The following is a 19,499-nucleotide window of genomic DNA, read 5'->3' on the forward strand; positions in this document are numbered from 1 at the left end:
CCGTGAACCGCAGGTAACGCCGGTGGGCCGGCAGGACAGGGATGTGAAAATAGGCGTCCTGCAAGTCCAACGCTACCATCCAGTCTCCAGGGTCGAGGGCAGCCAGAACCTGAACTAAACTTAGCATCTTGAACCGTTCCTTCCAGAGGAAGGTGTTGACGCTCCTGAGGTCCAAGATAGGGTGTAGGCCCCCTTTGCCCTTCTTGGGAACCAGAAAGTAGTGGGAATAGCAACCACGGCCTACTTCTGGACCAGGAACGCGCTCGACGGCCTCTTTGGCCAAAAGGGCCGTAACTTCCTCCCACAGAAGATTCAAGTGATCCTCCGATATACGGTGGCACTGCGGTGGCATGGCTGGAGGGGTCGTCTCGAAGGGGAGGGAGTAGCCCCTTCGGACGATTTGCAGCACCCACCTGTCCGAAGTGATGGAGCGCCAGTGGAGCAGGTGATGGCGAACTCTGCCGCCCACTGGCGTGGAATGAGCCTGAAAGCTCGGACTAGGAGGGCTTTGAGGCGGATGCTGCCGGGGTGGATGTGGACTGATCGCGTTGTCCTCTAGAACCGCCACGGCGGAACCCACATACGCGACTGCGTGCAGGTTGGTTCTGCGGCCGGTGGCTAGGCGGACGTGAGGAGGCGCCCCTTCCTTGGCCACGAAAGGGGCGAAAGGCGGAAGTGTGCGGCCGTGGGGCCGAGAGACCCAAGGACGTGGCCGTAGCCCGGGAGTCCTTAAAACGAGCCAGCGCACTATCCGCCTTCTCACCAAAAAGGAGAGCGCCATCAAAGGGCATATCCATGAGGGTACTCTGGACATCCCCCGAAAAAGACGTGGACCTCAGCCAGGCGTGGCACCGGAGTGCCACTGTGGTGGAAATCGCCCTACCCAGCGAGTCCGTGGTGTCAAGTCCACACCGTATGGCATGTCGTGCTGCATCTCGCCCGTCCGCAAGTGCCTGGGAGAGACGTGTCCGGGCCTCCTCCGGACACAGTGGCAGCACGTCCTCCACCGCATCCCACAGAGAGTGGGAGAAACGGTCCAAGCGGCAAGCGGTGTTCAAAGACCGCAGGCCCAAACTCAGGGAAGAGAACAGTTTCTTTCCGAACTGTTCCAGCCTCTTGGATTCCCGATCCGGAGGAGCGGACGGGAAGGAGGATTGGGAAGTGGAGGCCTGGATAACCAGGCTCTCGGGGGTGGGGTGTTGGGACAGGAAACTGGGGTCGCCCAGAGCAGGGCGGTGGCGCCGGGCCACGTTCCGATCCACAGGAGGAACTGTGGAGGGCTTGGACCAAGTGCCCTGCAGAACGTCGACGAGGGCCTCATTGAACTGCAGCAGAGGCTCTGTGGAGCTTGCTGACGGTTGAATCACCTCTGTGAGGATATTAGTCCTCACGGCCACAGCAGGCAACTCGAGCCCCAGGGCTTCGGCCGCCTTGCGCAGAACCACTGAAAAAGCTGCACCTTCCTCCGAAGCCACAGTTGGAGGAGAGATGAAGCCAGCGTCCGGCGAGGTGTACAGACCACTGGCATTCCCCAGTTCGTCTGCCCAGTCCTGTGAAAGTTGACCCTGGAGGGCCATAGGGTCCTCAGACCCCTCCCAGTCATCCCCGTCATACGATTTCTGATAAACAGGAGGAACGATCGGAGCCGGACGGTAGATGAAACGGTCATCCATCGGCGTCGGGTGCGGCGCCATGCCGGCGTCGGGTCCGGACAGGGGCTAAACCGGGGAACGCGTCGTCCGGAGACGGCGCCCGAGGTGGAACCGGTGTCGGCGCCGGCGGAGGAGGCGTCGTGAGGTCGACCGGCGCCGACAGAGATCCAGGCCTGGAGCCCTCGGGGACCTGCAGCGTCGGGGCCGGAGCTGCCGGCACGCGAGGTCGCCCAGTCGAGCCCGCGGGGCCCGAAGGCGCACCGGCAGGCATCGACGGCGGAGCCAGGCCCCTCATGGCCGAGAGGAAGGCACTGACCTCCGCCGGAGTCGCGTCAGTCCCAGGGACCGGCGGGTATGGAGACGGACGCGGCTCAGGCGGAGGTGGCACCACCCTGACCCTCGGCCGAGTCGTGCGACCGGCGAGGGGAGTCTGAAGAGCGACTTCTTTGATCGCTTCGACTTACCCGAAGACTTCGAGCCCGACGAGCGATGATGATGCCTGCGGCTCCGCGACCGGTCCTTGGACCTCCTCCTGGACTGGGACCGTGAGCGGCGCGGAGCCGAGTGCCGAAGCACGAGAAGCTTACGGGACCGCTCCCGCCTAGCCTTCGAGGTCAAGGCCTGACAATCGGGGCACGACTCCGCGTCGTGGTCGGCCCCCAGGCAGTAAAGGCACCATCGATGGTGATCCGTCACCGACATCAGGCGATGACAGGCGTTACAGGCCTTAAATCCAGGCATCCTACCGGCACCAGAGTCGAGTCGACAAAAGACCAAAAAGAGTCAAAAAGTTTAGTCAAAAATTGACTAAGGGGTAAGCTCTTCCCGGATCGGCGCTGTCTGCCGCGGAAAAAAGAAGAACTGACCTCAGCGCGCGAGGGCGGCGTCTAAGTACTCCGACGACGTCATTCCGGCACACGACGCCGACGACGGACGCGGAGCCGCAGATGACGCCTAGCGACGCGCAAGGTGTATTGCTGACGAAAAATCTTTCCGGATCCAGCCTGACGCCTGGGGATATTCTAAGGTGAGGAATCTAACTAACGTGTTTCTTTCAGATATTGGTGTTAACAATGTCCAGTGCACAATCTATCGTTTCTGATGCAGCACGTTCACCCTCCAATAGGATTTTCCTGGCCTCCTGTATATGGTCTTCTGGGATGAGGTCAATGAGACCCGCCATATCTGACCACATTTGTTGGTCAGAACGACTGATAATCGCTAAAGCATTAGCAGCTCTAATAGAGGCCGCTGCCATGGAGGAAAATTTCTTGCCTATGAGGTCCAGATGACGTCCTTCCTTGTCAGGCGGCATGGTGATAGGCGTTGCGGGATTCTTTGATCGCTGTTGGGCGGCTTGCGATATGACTGAATCTGGTCGTGGATGACCTATAAGACAAGATGGGTTATTTGCAGGGGCACAGTATTTCTTCTCTATGCGAGGAAGAACTGCCGAGATGGATGCAGGCGCCTTCATTATCTTAACCCCCTCCTGCCAAATGTAGTCTATGATGGGTACAGCTCGCCTGATTTTTCTGGACACCTCCTTGAAATCATGCAAAAAACATTCTGTCTGTTCGACAGTAGCGGCCGCCCGCTGCATCAAATTCTGAAAGCCCCCGATGTCCTCAGGAGGAGAATCAGGGGGTAGCGGATGAGGCGGAGAAGGCATCGGAATTATATGTTCGTCCCAGGGATCCGGAATGGGAGCATTATCAGGTAATTCGCCCTCCTCAAGCTCATCTTCAGAGGAGGAAGTGTCATGCTGCACCTGGTCAGAAGGACCCGAAGGATGAGCCGGTGTAAAAGGAGCATCAGGCTGAGGTAAAGGATCAGGAACCACCGCTGGTGGGGGTGGATTTTCAGAGACAGCCTGTTGAGGGGGAAACCTTTGACGGTAATCCGCCAGCATAGCTTGAAGATCCTGTATGAGCGTTGGAGGAAGGGGACTCATTTCCCTCTGACTTGACTCCCTTCTGTGGAACTGATATCTATGATGTGGAATCATAAATTGCTCCTGATAATATTGTTCCTGATAGTCGTCGTCATCCTGACATTTGATGTTAAGCTCAGAAGGATGATAAGGTCCCTCCTCGTCCTCATAATCATCATCTTCTACGTACGTTTCTAAGGGGTGAAGGCAGAAGGAGTAGTTTCTTACCTGTAACTCCAGTTCTGTAGTAGGGGTAACTCTGTTATAGTCATAATCTGTGAATAGTCCCGCCCATGTGCGTGGATCCCCGGAGTAATCGAAATAGTCTCTTAAGATGTCCTCTTCTGCAGTCCTGCATAGACACTTAAGAGAAAATCAAAGCCAAATAATGCAGCCTGACATTAACAAGGCTACACTGGCCAGCACTTCATCCTGAAGTGACAAAAAGGATAGCCAAATAATAATTACATTTACACATTTAGCTAAGTTTCACACCAAGAGAAACTACCCTTCACAAAACTCCTTTGTCATGATAGAGAGGAAGGGTTGGACAGACAAGCCCCATAGTCTGCCATTATGTGTCGGGAAAAGGGATACCGTGCCTTTAAGGAACCCTCTAGAGACCCTCGGTATCCCATGATGCACAGCCAAAGGCAAGTTACTTTCAGTTCTTTTTGAAGGTGTATAAAGCCAGGCCTGTAGCATCCATGATGTGGAAGGTTCATCCACCGGGGAGGAGGGCGAGTCGCTTATGACTATAACAGAGATACCCCTACTACAGAACTGGAGTTACAGGCTAGAAATTACTCCTTCTGCAGTAGGGGATCTCTGTGTATAGTCATAATCTGTGAATAGAATGCAAGCCCATCCCAAACAATCCAAACCCAGCGGTGGAAGAAACATATATAATCATTACTGTGCAAATAAATTCCTCAGCGAAGCCTGCCCAACCTGCGCATCTGCACTGACATCAGAGTCCAAGTAGTAATGCTAAGCAAAGGTATGGACGGACTTCCAAGTGGCAGCCCTACAGATGTCTGCAATGGGAACATTACGCAGCAAAGCCATCGTAGCCGCTTTGCCCCTGGTAGAGTGAGCCTTAGGCTTACCCCCGAGTCTTGTTAGCTTTCTGGTAACACAATTGGATACAGGACACAATCCACCTAGAAATGGACTGTTTGGACGTGGCAAGACCAGTCCTGACCGATCCATAATTAACAAATAACTGATCCGATCTACGAATCTCCTTGGTCTTATCTAAGTAAAATTTGAATACCCGTCTCACATTCAGTGAATGAAGGGACCTCTCCGCCGGAGAGGAAGGATGTGGAAAAAACGTTGGTAAGGTGATCGTTTGATTGACATGGAAATCAGATATCACCTTAGGGAGAAACTTCGGGTGAGTCCTCATAACAACCTTAGATGCATGAAATACAGTATAGGGCTCTTGGCAACTGAGGGCCTGGATCTCACTCACCCTGCGAGCCGATGTTATAGCTACAAGGAAAGTAGCCTTCCAGGATAGATGCTGTAAAGAAGCCTTATGAATAGGCTCAAAAGGCTCCTTCATCAATCTAGACAGCACCACATTAAGCTCCCACGGAGGCGAAGGACGCCTAATAGGAGGAAACACCTTCCTCAAACCTTCCAGAATATCTTTGATGACAGGGATTTGGAAAAAGGAAGTTTGTGAAGGGCATTTCCTATACGCAGTTAAAGCTGCAAGGTGAACCTTAATAGAACGAAAATTAAGGCCAGATTGAGCCAAATGCAGCAAGTACGGAAGTATGACATCCTCCTTGCAGGATGTAGGGTCAGCATCTTTAGAAGTGCACCAAATGCAGAATCTCTTCCATTTGTATGCGTAGGAAGTCCTCGTAGACGGTCTCTTTGCCTCTTTCAGTATCGCCATGCAGCTCTCTGGACGATTTAAATGTCCATACTGCACTAGTTCAGTAGCCATGGTGCCAAACTCAACAACGAGAGGTTGGGATGCGCCATCTGCCCTCCGAACTTCGTGAGAAGGTCCGGCCGACACGGAAGCCGAAGATGCGGCAGGAGAGACCGGTGTAGTAGGTCAGTGAACCACCACTGCTGAAGCCATTCCGGAGCAATGAGGATCATCTTGGCCCATGACTGGGACAGTTTGATCAACACTGTCGGGATCAGGGGAATGGGTGGAAAAGCGTAGAGAAAGCTGTTCGACCAGTTGATCCTCAGTGCATTCCCAAGCGTCCCCAGTTGGTAAAACCTGGAGGCGAAGTCTCGGCATTTGCTGTTTTCTGCGGTGGCGAACAGATCGATGTCTGGAGTGCCCCACCTTGCGAAGATGTCTCTTAACACCTCGTCATTTAAGACCCACTTGTGGTTTTCCTGAACGAGCCTGCTGAGAGCGTCTGCCTGAGCATTCTGCACACCTGGCAGATGGGTCGCCGTTATCGTCAGTCCCCTGGCCAACAGCCATTTCCAGATCGCTTGCACTTCCAGAGACAGTGTGCGCGATCTTGAGCCTCCCTGCTTGTTGAGGTAATACATCGTTGTTGTGTGGTCCGTCTGTACAAGCAGGGAATTGGTCCGAAAGGACAGGTGGAAGGCTTTCAGCACCAGATGAACAGCTCTGAGTTCCAGAAAATGTATGTGATACGTGGATTCTGTCTGAGACCACGTGCCTTGGATCGGAAGGTGGTCCGAATGCGCTCCCCAGCCATGGAGAGACGCATCTGTTACAATGGTCTGAGTCGGTATCTCCTTGTGGAATGGAATCCCTTTGAGGAGATTCTCCGGTGAACACCATCACTTCAGAGATTGCAGAGCGTGTTGAGACAGTTGAATCCTGTCCTTCCAGCTCCCTCGTCTCTGGTTCCGCCGATCTTCCAGATATTCCTGCAACGGCCTCATGTGGAGGCGTGCATGTAGAGTGAGAAAGATGCAAGAGGCCATCGACCCCAGGAGAGAGGACACCGTCCTCACCGTCGGTGATGGAATGGACATGAGAGTCTGAGCTTTCCGAAGAATCGATAAGCGTCGCTCCTCCGAAGGACACACGGTTGCCTTGAGAGTATCGATGGAGGCTCCCAAGTACTGCAGACACTGAACAGGAGTCGGGACAGATTTGGATATGTTGATGTGCAGACCCAATTGGTTCAACAGAGCAGCCGTCCTGTTGAAATGTAGCTGCGCCTCCTGGAACGTGGATGCTTTGATCAGCCAGTCGTCCAGGTATGGATAACAAACACCTTCTTCTTTCTTAGGTGTGCTGCCACCACCACCATGCACTTTGAAAAAGTCCTGGGAGCAGACTTCAAGCCAAACGGAAGTACTGTATACTGATAGTGGTTGGTGCCGACCAGGAAACGCAGTAACTTCCGATGCCTCTGAGCAATGGGAACATGGAAGTACGCGTCCTGCAGATCTATGGAGCAAAGCCAGTCTCCTCGATGCAGCTGAGGATAAATCTGGTGCAGGGACAGCATACAGAACTTTTCTCTGCGAATCCATTTGTTTGCTTGCCGCAAATCCAGAATGGGCCTGAACTCGTTTTTGTCCTTTTTCCGCACAAGAAAGAGCCTTGAGTATAGACCCTTTCCTGTTTGAGATGGAGGAACAGGCTCTATCGCCCTTTTTCTTAACAGGGTATCGGCCTCCGCTTGGAGTTCGCGTAGCAGGTATTGTGAGCGAACTGGTGGAATAGCTGGAGGATGGCTGATAAAGCGTAGACTGTATCCATTGCAAACAATATTCAGCACCCACTTGTCCTGAGTAATTCTTCTCCACTCTGCCAGGTAGTTCTGAATGCTTCCCCCCACCGGAGTGGGTTACAGAAAAGGGTGAAGTAATCCCTCAGGGCTTAGACCCAGCCGGGCCCTCGTTCCCTGATGTGGACTGTTGGTTGCCTCTGCCCCTTTGACGTCTCTGAAAAGGCTGCCTCTGAAACTGCTGCTGCTTCTGTCCAGCCTGACGACCCTGCCCACGTTGGCGCTGGGAAGAATAGCGTCGTTGGTAGGGGCGGAAAGTCTTACGCGGTTCCTTGGGCTTCTCCATGCCAACAGCCTAAGTGTCTTAACTTCCGCCTTCATGCGAGCCATTTCCTCGTCTGCATGGGCTCCGAAGAGCGTAGAACCCGAAAAGGGCAGATTAGCAATTCGCTGCTGTGCCTCCGGTTTCAGGGAGGTAAGCCGCAACCAGGCGTGTCGTCTCAAAGTCACACCGTGACAGTATTCATGGGCTGCCAGGAGAGAGGTGTCTGCAGCCGCACTGATGATTTGGTTTCACACCATCATGCCTTCATTAAGAATCTCCTGAAAGTCCTCACGCTTGTCCCTAGGTAGGAGTTCAAGAAATTGCTGGAGAGACTCCCATAAGGAGCGGTCATAGCGGCCCAAGAGGGCAGTCGAGCTTGCTGCCTTCATGGAAGTGGCTGCTGTACTGCAGACCTTCCTCCCCGCCGAATCCAGTCTGACGCTTTCTTTGTCCGGTGGTACAGTGGACGATGGACCCGTAGAGTGCTGCTTCTTAGCCGCCACCACTATAACCGAATCCGGAGGAGGATCTGTTCGCAGCAATGCGCGGTCAGAGTCCGGGGGCCTGTACTTCTTTTGAAGCCGTGATCGAGCCGACTTCACAGAGGCAGGCGTCAGGAATAGCTTCGTTGCCGGTTCCTCCAAACCGGCCACTAGCGGAAGCAGAGGACGAGAGAGTTGCTTCCGTTGTAGCGTCTCGAAGATGACAGAGGTGGACGGGACAGGTACAGCCAGTGCGATCCCTAGCTTAGCCGCTCCTCTCAACAGCACATCTTGAAACGTGGCGATGTCATTGACCGGTGACACCCTCGTAGGAGGAGAGTCTGACAAGGTCGGTGAGTATCTTCCACCACAAGAGGAATCCGTGTCCCTGGTGTACCTGGAACGTGACCGCTCACGGCGGTGACAATGTCAGGACCTGGTAGAAGATCTGTGCCGGCTACGAGAGCGATGTCCCAACCTGGATCGATATCTCGGCCTTCTGGACACAGCCGGAATCACCGGCACAGGCTGCTGAGGCGGTGGTGGCGGAGGAGGAGGAGGAGGAGGAGGAGGAGGCGGCGGCGGAGGAGAAGGCGTCTCCGTCCGAGGTCGTGGAGGTGACAGACGAGGGACCACAGGCTGGGCTGTTTCCGGGGACCTAGATGGTGAATAGGTCCTGGAGTATTCAGAGTCTTGAAGAGGGCGCTCTGGAGGCAGTACCCCCTGATGGAGAACGCCGGTGCCGCCTTGACCTAGGACTGTCAGATGTGGAGATGCTAACCACAGAGCGTGACAGGTTCCTCGAAGACGACTTCCTCCTCAACGTCGACTTTCCTCTCGACGTCGACTTTCTTCATGACGTTGACTTTTCCCTCGACGGCGACCTGCGCGTCGACGGCGAGCGGAGGTGTCGCCTCGACGGCGAGCGCCGATGCCTTCGGGACTCAGATCGACGACGATGATGTGTCGACATCGTCTGTGATGTCCTCGACGTCGACCTCGTCTGGGGTCTCGACGTCCTTCCCCTCGACGCCGAACGTCGATGTCGTTTAGACCCAGAGCCCTGGGTCGACGAGGAGCATATCGTCGTCATACCTTTCGACGTCGTAGACGTCGACCGGGACCTGTGCCGTTTCTGGGCCTTCTTGTGACTGGGGAGCCGCCCAGAGGCCAAAGCACGGGAAGTGGAAGAGGAACGGTTCCCTCCATGCCCGAGGTCCCACCTGCATCCTGATGTCTTCTCTGCTCCAGGCCTTGAAGACGAATCTTCTTCCTGTCACGCAGGGTCCTCCTGGAGAATGACTTGCAGATGACACAGGAGTCAGGAACATGAGAAGATGGAAGACAGAGTATGCAAACCCTGGAGAGTCTGACTTGGCCTTCTTCCTGCCACACTCCGGGCACTTGTCAAATAGAGCTTGCATTTTGACAAAAAAGGAAGTGGCTTAACTGGCCAAAAAGGACAGCAAATGGAAGATAAAGGCCCCAGACGTCGAATGAAACACTAAAACTTTCAAAAAAGCTCCAAAAATTTCAGAAATACCAATAAAGGTAGAGCTCAATGCTCCAGGGTCCTGCTAGCAGGAGCCGGAAAAAAGAACTGAAAGTAACTTGCCTTTGGCTGTGCATCATTGGATACCGAGGGTCTCTAGAGGGTTCCTTAAAGGCACGGTATCCCTTTTCCAGACACATAATGGCAGCCTATGGGGCTTGTCTGTCCAACCCTTCCTCTCTATCATGACAAAGGAGTTTTGTGAAGGGTAGTTTCTCTTGGTGTGAAACTTAGCTAAATGTGTAAATGTAATTATTATTTGGCTATCCTTTTTGTCACTTCAGGATGAAGTGCTGGCCAGTGTAGCCTTATTAATGTCAGGCTGCATTATTTGTCTTTGATTTTCTCTTAAGTGTCTATGCAGGACTGCAGAAGAGGACACCTTAAGAGACTATTTCGATTGCTCCGGGGTCCACGCACATGGACGGGACTATTCACAGATTATGACTATAACAGAGAACCCCTACTACAGAAGCGGAGAAATCTTACTATAATCCTGTTGCGCACTGGGCCTTTGCAAAGTCTTGAGTTGGGAAAGTCCAGACGATATGGGCGTCAACTGAGAAGGTACAGTAATCACCGTCAGCTCGTTTTGAATTGGTATATCCGTCGTCGACGGGCTCTTCGTCGACGGTGCCGTCGTCGACAGAAGGGTCGTCGACGGAGCAGTCGTCGACGGGAGAGACGTCGACTATGTAGTAGACTTCGTGGATGGTAACGCCTTAGTCGACGGTGGAAGATTCGTCGACGTTGCCGTCGACGATGGATTTGACGGTGTAGTTGTCGACAGGGACATTTGCTGTCGACGATGGGGTAGAAGAAGTCACACAAATCGTCGCCGACGAGGGCGTCAATATGACAGATTTGACATGTCCTTTACTCACGGTTTTTGAAGAAGATGTTTTCTTAGACTCTTTGACCGATGTAGAGGGTGTAGGCAGCGTTGACCCAGAGGAAATCTTAGGTGACCTCTGTAACGGGTCAGTGACATCACTAGAAGATTGGTGGTATTTTCTTCCCTCACTTGAAGAGCTGTCATGAGATCTAGCTCTCTTGCTAGAAGTAGAGGCTCGGTCTTCCTCCTCAGCCGAAGAGGATTTGAGCCATAAAAGTAGTCTTGCCTCTCTATCCCTAAGAGTCTTGGTAGGGAAAGTACGGCAGATCTTGCAGTCTTTTGCCTCATGCTTTGGATAAAGGCAATAAATGCAATCCTTATGCTGGTCATCAACATGGACCCTTTTCTTATCACAGGTCCTGCAGGGTTTGAATAGAGCTTTCCTGTCAGACATTCTGAAGAGATGAAAAGAAGAAACTGAGTGGCACTCAGGAAGACGCCCTTCCACATGACGTGCGGTGAAAATCTGAGGAGAACTGCCTCTGCTGAGAGTGTTCTAGAGGGTGCTGGTAGCTGATTGGTTGGAGCTGAATTTTGGTTCTTTTTACTATAAGGATGTAGATAGGCTACTAAGATTTAGGCCTTAGGCTTTTTTCTTTTTAGCCTACTATTTATTTATGGCACTACTTTTGTATTTTACAGTGGGACTCACACCTCGGCGACGGGGAATGATTCAGGCATGTGAATCTATGAAAGATACCCCAATACTGGATAATCTGGAGGACAAATGGGGTTTATTAGGCCAGTCATGGTGGTTTACCGTTGGGTCCAGAGTTAGTCGCTTGTCCTTCAATGCCCACTAACCATATCAACCAAATGTGGCACTAGCTGAGAGGAAAGGGTCTTAACAAATTAGGCAGGGAAGCAGTTTGGGCTGAGGCTTTCCTTGAGGTGAGTAGAAGAATACTGCCCGCTGCCCCTCTATCGCAATTCCCTGGTTCAATTTGACTGTTTCTCAAGAATTGAGGCACGTCAGCAAGGCCTCTTTTACGAACTGTTCCACCTCACTCAGTGCGGCTGTGTACTACAGCCATAAATGTAATGTTTAATAGGAGGAAAACATGTTAGCAATCTTTATCTTTTCGGTCCCCACACCATCTGGGTTGCCACTAATCTCACTGATGTTTCTGGAGAAGTCATTCCGCTTACTGAGCCAGTATAAAAGTTTGGCAGCTTTGTCTGTTCAATACTGCAATGCAGACCAAATGTTCTAAGCTTCCTTGATTATTTTTTGTTGCAGAAATATCTGGGTCCCCTCCATCATAACCAGGTAGCTTTATGTGGTCACGCAGTAAAACGCACCCAACCAAACGTTTATGGGTGAAAGGATTGCTTTATTTGAGGTCGCCCTTTTAGTCAGGATAGCGCCCCAGTATATAAAGAAGTAACATAGGATGAACAAAACAAATGAAACTTGAGGCAGTCCGCGAGGTCTTCTTTTTCTCATCTTGCCCCCTTTTTTTTATTATGCTTCTTCTCCCTCCGGGAGTCGCCCAGATCCTTTTTCTTGGTTTGCTTGCCCTCGGTAAAGAAATAATGTACCATCAGTGGTTGTATTCCTCGGTTGGTTCCATCACCACACCCAGGTGCTTAGTGTAGTTTGGGACTGTGCCTATGCTTTTAGCATGCAGCTCTTTCCATTACCCTTGGGGGTCAAGAGGGACTTGGGCTTCCCGAGGTCCTCCCTCCCACTACTGCCGAAAGAAAAGAAGTATTGAAAAAGCGGCACTTGCCTGAAGCCACGGCCCTCCGGGGTCGTGGCGAGGGTCGTCTTGGCCTTCTCTGCCTCTCCAGGGCCCCTAGGAGCCGGCCCGTCTTCTTCTCTTCCGTTTTGGTTTTGCCCCTCGAAACCGGGTCTCATCAGCGCGTCTCCGTCCTCCTCAGCGTTCTCCTCCGCGTCCTCTTCTTTCCGGCTGGCATTGCTCGCCCATGCAGCTCCGTCCCTGATTGGTCCGGAGTCGGGTGTCCTCGTGACGTATGCCCCAACCACTACACCGCTCACTCCACCTCCCGCTGGGCAAGACGGTGTGGTGATTATCGGGTCCTCGTGTGTCCGCGATGCCGGACCACACTTTGTCTCTTTTTGGTCTAAATCGGAGCTCAGGATCTTAAGGGCATTTATCTAGCACGGTGACTGCCCCACACCACTTTTTTTTAAGTCGGGATATGTATCCCATTGCATGACCGCATACTACTATCATGAACGCTTTAAATAATGAGACCTCATAGCAGAGTTCTAGTTTAGATAGAAGTAGGATTCAGTTTCTTTATTGAGGAATGCCTTTAAGGGCTTAATCCATCAACTTCTATGCATTGAGCTTCCAGGTGCGATTGACCAAGTGGACCTAGGCACCAAGAATAAGCATGATTGGGGAGTGATCCTAGATGCCGCTTGGTAGGATATTGAATTAAGCAGCAAAGTGGATGTCAGAGTGGCATAAAGAAGCATTTTTGTCTAAAGAAGGAGCCATGGGTTCTGGCGAAGGTAGAATAAGCCCTCAATGATGGGTGGAATTGCACCATATGTGTGATAAACCCAAGGAGGAGGCAAACTTATATAAGAGTGTAGTTCCTATGGGTAGTAAGGGTTGAAAAACGTTCCCTTTCTCAATTCATGGTCTCATGTAAGTCACCTGCAGTCAAAAGAACACCAGTAAGGGTTACTGGCAACCGAGAACCCAAGGAAGAAAGGTATTCCACTGAGAACGGTGGTGGAGCATAGACGTTCAGACCTGTGTGGGTCTCAGACACCATGATATATCTTTCACAGAGGTCATGTCATGTTTTGTGAATAAGGAAAGGTGAGTTTCTGCATTAAAAGAGCATCCACTCTCCAGGACCCTTTGGCAAATTCAGAGTGAAGGACATTCACGAAGCTATGGCGGCTAAGAAAGGAGCAGTTGGTCTCTAGTAAACAGGTTTCCTGCAGTATGAGAATATCAGGAGGAGTGCCTCTAATACCCCATCTCTTGATTTTATTATTTAGGCCATTGACGTTCCAGAATAGAATCCATATGGGTGAAGTGGAAAGTACATTATAGTCTGTGCCATTAGACGGTGGAAAATAATGGAAGACAAGACTCTGCCTAGAAGATGAATTCTCTCTCCTGTAATCTCTAAGGTCTGAAACATAAGGAATTTAAAAGGAGATTAAAAATATAAACCTGAAATACACAAGAAAACTCCCATCCACCCCACGTATACTTCCCAAAGTGAAGCATGTGTTACCATTTGCTTATACATTTTCAAGACTCCTCTCAAAGAAATGAAGATGGAAAAATCAGTCAACTACATTCCGAACACGAAAACAACAAACTCATTAGTGAAAATAGGAACAGAAAGAATAAAAGAGAAGGGAGGCGAGCAAACAGGTTCATTGTCAATTATGGACAATCTTGAAGGGCACCATCTTCGTTGAGTGTATCTTTGTTGGATGTACACAAAAACATACTTGTCCATGTCAGATGTCTCTGTAGTACACTGTGTATAATCTGAGTACTGCATGAGGATACTTTCAATCTATATTTGGTGTCAGCACCACAGATGTGAAAGTCTGAGATACATGAGATAGCTGTCATGCCCCGTGGTCCTGCCCCCATGATGCCTCTAGTATTTAAGGAGCCGAGATGCATACGAACGCGCTTAGCGTTCTTGCTCCTAGCCCCATTTCCGTCTTTTCCGCTTGTGCCTGACTTCCGTTTGCGTACTTCCTGTTTCTGCTAGCATCCTCTTCGTAGAAGGAGTGTTTGGCTCACAGTTGTTTCCTGAATTACCCGAACCTGGTGTTTTGCCTCGTAACCAGCTCTGTTCTCATTGCCGGGCAGGACACTGCCTTTGATCTCCCTGTTCCATCGGGAGAGTATCTTTGAAGCCGTTCTCGGTAGTCCTCCACGAGGTTCCCTCAGCCGGGTGCTCCGCCTCGCGGTCGGCTCTATCCCCACCGCCGGGCCGGGCACGGGCTGTATGCTCCGCTTACATCAAGAAGAGGCTTAAGGCAGTGTTATAGCCTCTCGCTCCCCCCTAGCTACGCCTTCCCTTCATTTTTTCCTCAATTCCCTCACCTGGTGCTCCGTCCCGCGGCCGGCTCTGTCCTCGCAGCTGGGCTGGGCACTGCCTGTGAACTCCACATCGGGCATTGCCTGGGTGCTCTGCATAATTGCGAGGGTTGTTCCCCGGCCTTCCCTGAGAAGATATTGTCCTGTTATTTCTCTTGGGACACTTGCGTGGACCACTGTGCAGTTAAGGCTCATTGCTTCAGAACCACGGTAACAGCGCAGTGCGCTGCCCTTTTTATGTTTATATATATATATACATGCTATGATATGGTGACATCGAGGGGGTGCTTAGTTTTCCTTACTTCCTTGGCAGATTATACCCTTCACATTCGCAGAACAAACACGGTTCTCATTCTTTGTGGACCTAAGGTGGTTTAATATCCTTTATGCTCACAGTTCTCCAGTAGAAACGTGGGGTAAGTCGCACACGTTTATAGCAAATGTTTTAGTGCATAAGGGATATCCCTCTCTAACCTTTTGTTTTTCTGTTATACAGGATATCAGGTATTGAACCCCATACGCTTACCCCCTATACGACTAGAAGTAACATAACCATGGTATGTGTTAACAGGGGGGTTTCTTCTGACAACTGGGTTGTAATGAGAATGTGAAGACAAGAGATAACAGTCTTTTCTTACAGATGGGTACTGCCTCAACTATCTCTGACGTGGATCCATCAACCCTACCGGAGTTTACCCCCCGCCTTTCCTTGTTTTGTTTCCCTGTTTTCCCCTAGTGTGCCATCTGACACTCTAGAGTCTGATAGAGTCAGAAGGCCGTAGAGGAAGGCTGAGGCATTCTCTCCAGGCTCCTGACGCTCCTGCGGAAAAATCTTGGCAGTCATAACAATAGCCCAGAGTTCACATATTGGGTAGTTGAAGATCTGTGTGGCATGAGACTTTGCCGATGATTGGTCATCAGGCACAACTAGTTCTTCATGAGATTCATGAAGTGCACCGCCCAGGGACAAGAACCATTTTGACGAGGTGAATCTGGGGTGTTGCCTCTCCCCAGGCCTTACCCTAGGCTGCAACTCCCCAATATCTCTGATCAACCGAAGTCTCTTCTGGGTTAGTCACCATCCGTCACGATGTTGGTTCTGCATTGGTTTTGTTCTATGGTACGCTGCCATCCTGTGCGGCCTGTGATTGAGCCTCTCCTTTATACATGCCCATGCCGTCTCGAGGGACTTAAAGAAAAGAGATTGGACCTGGGCAATCACTTGAGGATTGGTGGGATATAGAAGCATATTTAGGAGGTCCATGGCTCTGAGTTTGTTCTCAATACCATCAAATGACTTCATTGGTCTCTAAAAGGCCCTTGGAGAAGCTACAGGGGGAGGTCTCTGGACAAGGGCTTTCTTGCTCCAAGATAAAGCAGGAAGAGAGGCTATTTTCTGGGATGATGGACTACAGACAAGTCTCTAGAAACAATTTCAAGTGCACGCTCCCTACTCCCTCCAAAAACCCAACCAAGCACCAGTGGTTGTGGCTTGCTCTTCCCTTAGCATCCTCGGTACATTATTCCCGGATAGCGTAAGTGGTGGCAAGATAGGTCGCTGATGATCTAAGTTGTTTGACTATGTCCACCAGCTCTGAAATTCATACCTCAGCTTTAGCGACCATCTTCGCTGTGTTGTGGAAATTCTGGTAGAGGAGAGATGCATGAAGGCCCAACTCTTCTATCATTTCTTCAAAACAGTGCTGGAGGACTGCATCCTTTCAATTAGGACTTCTGTAGATGCAGATGATTTGTTTTCTGCGGTGGATGGGGACTGGCCAGAAGCCACAGTGGACGTTGGAGTGGCTGCTGATCAACACCAATAGGATTTACCCAAGTTACCTTGATGCGGAATATGGATGTTGACTTTGACCATGGCAAGTGGGAGTGTAACCGAGTGTACACTTCGAAGAACACCCTGAGGATCAATATGTATGTGTACGCCTCTATATATATCCAGAAGTGTGGGACATAGATTCAAGTTCTGCCTTGGGTGACATGTATTTGGACCATCCTAACTCAATGGATCACACAGACAGAGAAGCCAAGACACTTGGCCTACTTAGCTAAGCCTAGTAAGTGGTTACTTATACTGGCTCGCCGACCAACCCTACAGATGGCCACCAAGAAAACGTAGAAAGCACCCCTGTCTCATGTACTGCATTTGGTAATAGAGCAGTGGACCGTGTCACAGGGTGCTCAAGGCAAAGCCTAAAAGGAATAGTCAATGATCTCCACATACCCCAGTGTGTTCTTCCAATATATTGCTGGCGAGAGAAGGCGAGGTGAGCATCCCACAGCAGTATCTCCACACCCTGAGCCAGGCATCTTCTCCTTTTGATGAGTGTATTTTTTGGCCCTGTGACATAAATGCAGGTTAGGGTTGGCACGCTGAGGCTCTCTCTGCTGCTGGCCCAAAGGGGATATTCTCCCATCATTTTAAATGTCCAGGCAGGAAAAGGTAGGCCTTGCGGGCTCTATCTTTTCCTTGTCCTGAGTCCCAAGTAGAATTTTCACCAGCTCACCCAAGTTTCTATTTATTTATGTTACAGAACTCCGAACAGATCGACTTGTAACATATATAAAAATATACATAAATTCATAAGACATAAAAATTCACATAGTATGTACACGAAACCCCAATCTACGTTAAAACTACCATACTGTTACAGCAAGAATATCAATATAAATTAGAAAACAATTAAAATAGGTAACGATTCCACAATAAAACATTTCATTTGGGGGCATATAAAGTGATTGTAGTGCTTCCAATGCCGATTGTATGGATAACTGCAGGCATATGGGTCTCAACCATTTTCGACGAGGGAGTAAAAGCACCAGACTGGCAAATAGTACATGGTTTAAATCTTGAATTCCGTTATGGCATAAATTACATTCAGGGGAGGTTCCATATCATTTGGGCATGAGGGGGTTGAGCGGGAGCATACCCAACCTCAACAAGATCCAAAAACGTCTCCACTCATGAGGCAAGTTCCAATGAATGTGTGGTTGCACACTATTTACTGTGATGGAATTGATTATATACTGAAAATCCCTTTTTTTTTTTAAATATTATTTTTATTAGTTTCATTCGTAGTTATGCATACATTGGTAATCAATATTTCAGCAAGCACTTAACTATGAGCTATGCAACAGCATCTGAAGAAGGTTAGAAGTAATTGTTTTTTTTCAAAAAAAGCTTTAGCCTGAATATGAGGTATTCGCTTTATCGGCTCAAGGCAGGTGCTCGCTCAGGTTGTCGTGCGCCTCACCGCCATGTGTGGCGCTGAATGTTCCCTTCTGTGGGGAGTAGGTCAAGCACTCCGGGACTTTCCCCAGATGGTTCCTGTGAGGCCTTTATCTCACCCATGTAAACACAGAGCGAGTTCCGGTTTGCTGAATTGTATATCCACGCGATGACTGTGTGCAAAGCCTCATCTTTGCTTAGCCAGGAGGCTGTTTCCCGCCTGTGATTCATTAAGCCTCTGTGGTACGGCCCCCCACTTCCTTCATTTTACACAATCACAAATTATATTAGTTTGTCTTATTTTGATAACCTCTTTAATTAATGTCTTGCACAGGAAACGCATTATTGTTTTAAGACAGCCCTGTAAAACAGAGGCTCACTTATGTTACAGAGGCCTTCTTGAAGGTCCCAAGGCTGAAATGTGCTTTTCACAGACTGTTTAGATCGCTAGGTTATTTAAGTTAATACAAACCCCTGTTTTCATTTCAAGTCTGTTATTTGGGGAGAATGTAAAAAATGTTTAAATTACAGGTATAGTGTTACTAGCTGGAAAGTCTAGCACCTTGGGTCATCAGTATCCCATTTAGCTCCACCTAAGTGAGGGCGAGGAATTCAGAGGGATGTCGCCTAATGAATGTCTTTCTTGGCTTCAGAAATGTTTAAAAAAAATCATGTGTGCTGATAATACGCCTCCAAGGATAGTCTACGGAAATTTTGTTTTTTTATCTGGTTTGTATTAAATAGAATAATGAATTAAAAAGTGAATGTCCATGTAAGAAAAAAGAAAAGCAAAATTAACCTATTGCACTTGTTGAGTACCTCTTCTTTGTAGGCAATGGCAAAGAGTGCCAGCAGAGAAACAAACAAGTGTGCTTGTGATGAAGGGGGTAAGATCGAGGAGCTTCTAGAAACGCACACTTAGTAGGGCCGGGAATAAAGTTAGTACTCAGAGTATTTCAAGGCATATAGTACTATTTGTAGTACTATGCAGGTAGTGAGCTGAAACAGAATCAGTGGAACAATAGAATTTGCAGATCTAAAATGTTTAGTAGTGTGGGAGGGATAAGCCACCATATTGGGGAAATGTGCCTGCAATACCATTAGTAGGGAACCAGTGGCCCTACATTACGTGGGTCTAAGAGCTTTAGTGGCTCTCAGTTGAGGCTTTGTGCCTGCCAGCCTCCTGCTTGGTCTCATGAACTTTGGTGCCAGAGTGAAGGCCACCACCGAATGTGTGTCCTCCATTGACGCCTACTAGTATGTTACCAACATAAACTGTATTTTCCTGGAATTTCTTCCAGAATACCAAATCACGAACAAATGTGCTGTATTTTTCTCTGAGAAAAGTGGCAATCCTAATTTTGAGTAGTATGCACAGGATGACAGGGCACAGATACTGTACCTAGCGCCCATGGCCGCTCCCTTGCGTCCCTGCCGTCCATCAGAATAATTTCACCTTCACACTCTATCCTATACAATATCGATCTTGACTAGGATTAACCAACATCCAGTATTGTAGTATTTTATAGCTGTACAAGATTACTTTTAAGGTTAGGGAAAGAAGATTCTACATCGTAAAACTTTCCATCGAACACTTGCAGAAAACTCTTTCATTTTCCCCTCATTTGAATTGATCAACTTAGTTTGTAGTTTAACATTTCCT

At 49.7% G+C, this 19,499-nt stretch overlaps 1 protein-coding gene across 5 annotated transcripts in view; it reads right to left on the reverse strand.

Annotated features, from left to right (window-relative positions):
- SUPT3H (SPT3 homolog, SAGA and STAGA complex component) overlaps positions 1-19,499 on the reverse strand; it is a 2,245,889-nt gene that overhangs the window by 1,387,509 nt on the left and 838,881 nt on the right. For 4 of the 5 annotated variants that reach the window (XM_085610529.1, XM_085610532.1, XM_085610530.1 and 1 more), the window contains exon 4: positions 16,832-16,948. The exons of the other annotated variant lie outside the window; for it this stretch is intronic. In XM_085610529.1, coding sequence (XP_085466655.1) covers positions 16,832-16,948 — 117 coding nt within the window. The remainder of the gene's footprint in view (positions 1-16,831; positions 16,949-19,499) is intronic. 5 annotated transcript variants of the gene reach the window in all.

Source organism: Triturus cristatus, chromosome 6 (genome assembly GCF_964204655.1).
Source record: "Triturus cristatus chromosome 6, aTriCri1.1, whole genome shotgun sequence".
Lineage (NCBI taxonomy): Eukaryota > Metazoa > Chordata > Amphibia > Caudata > Salamandridae > Triturus > Triturus cristatus.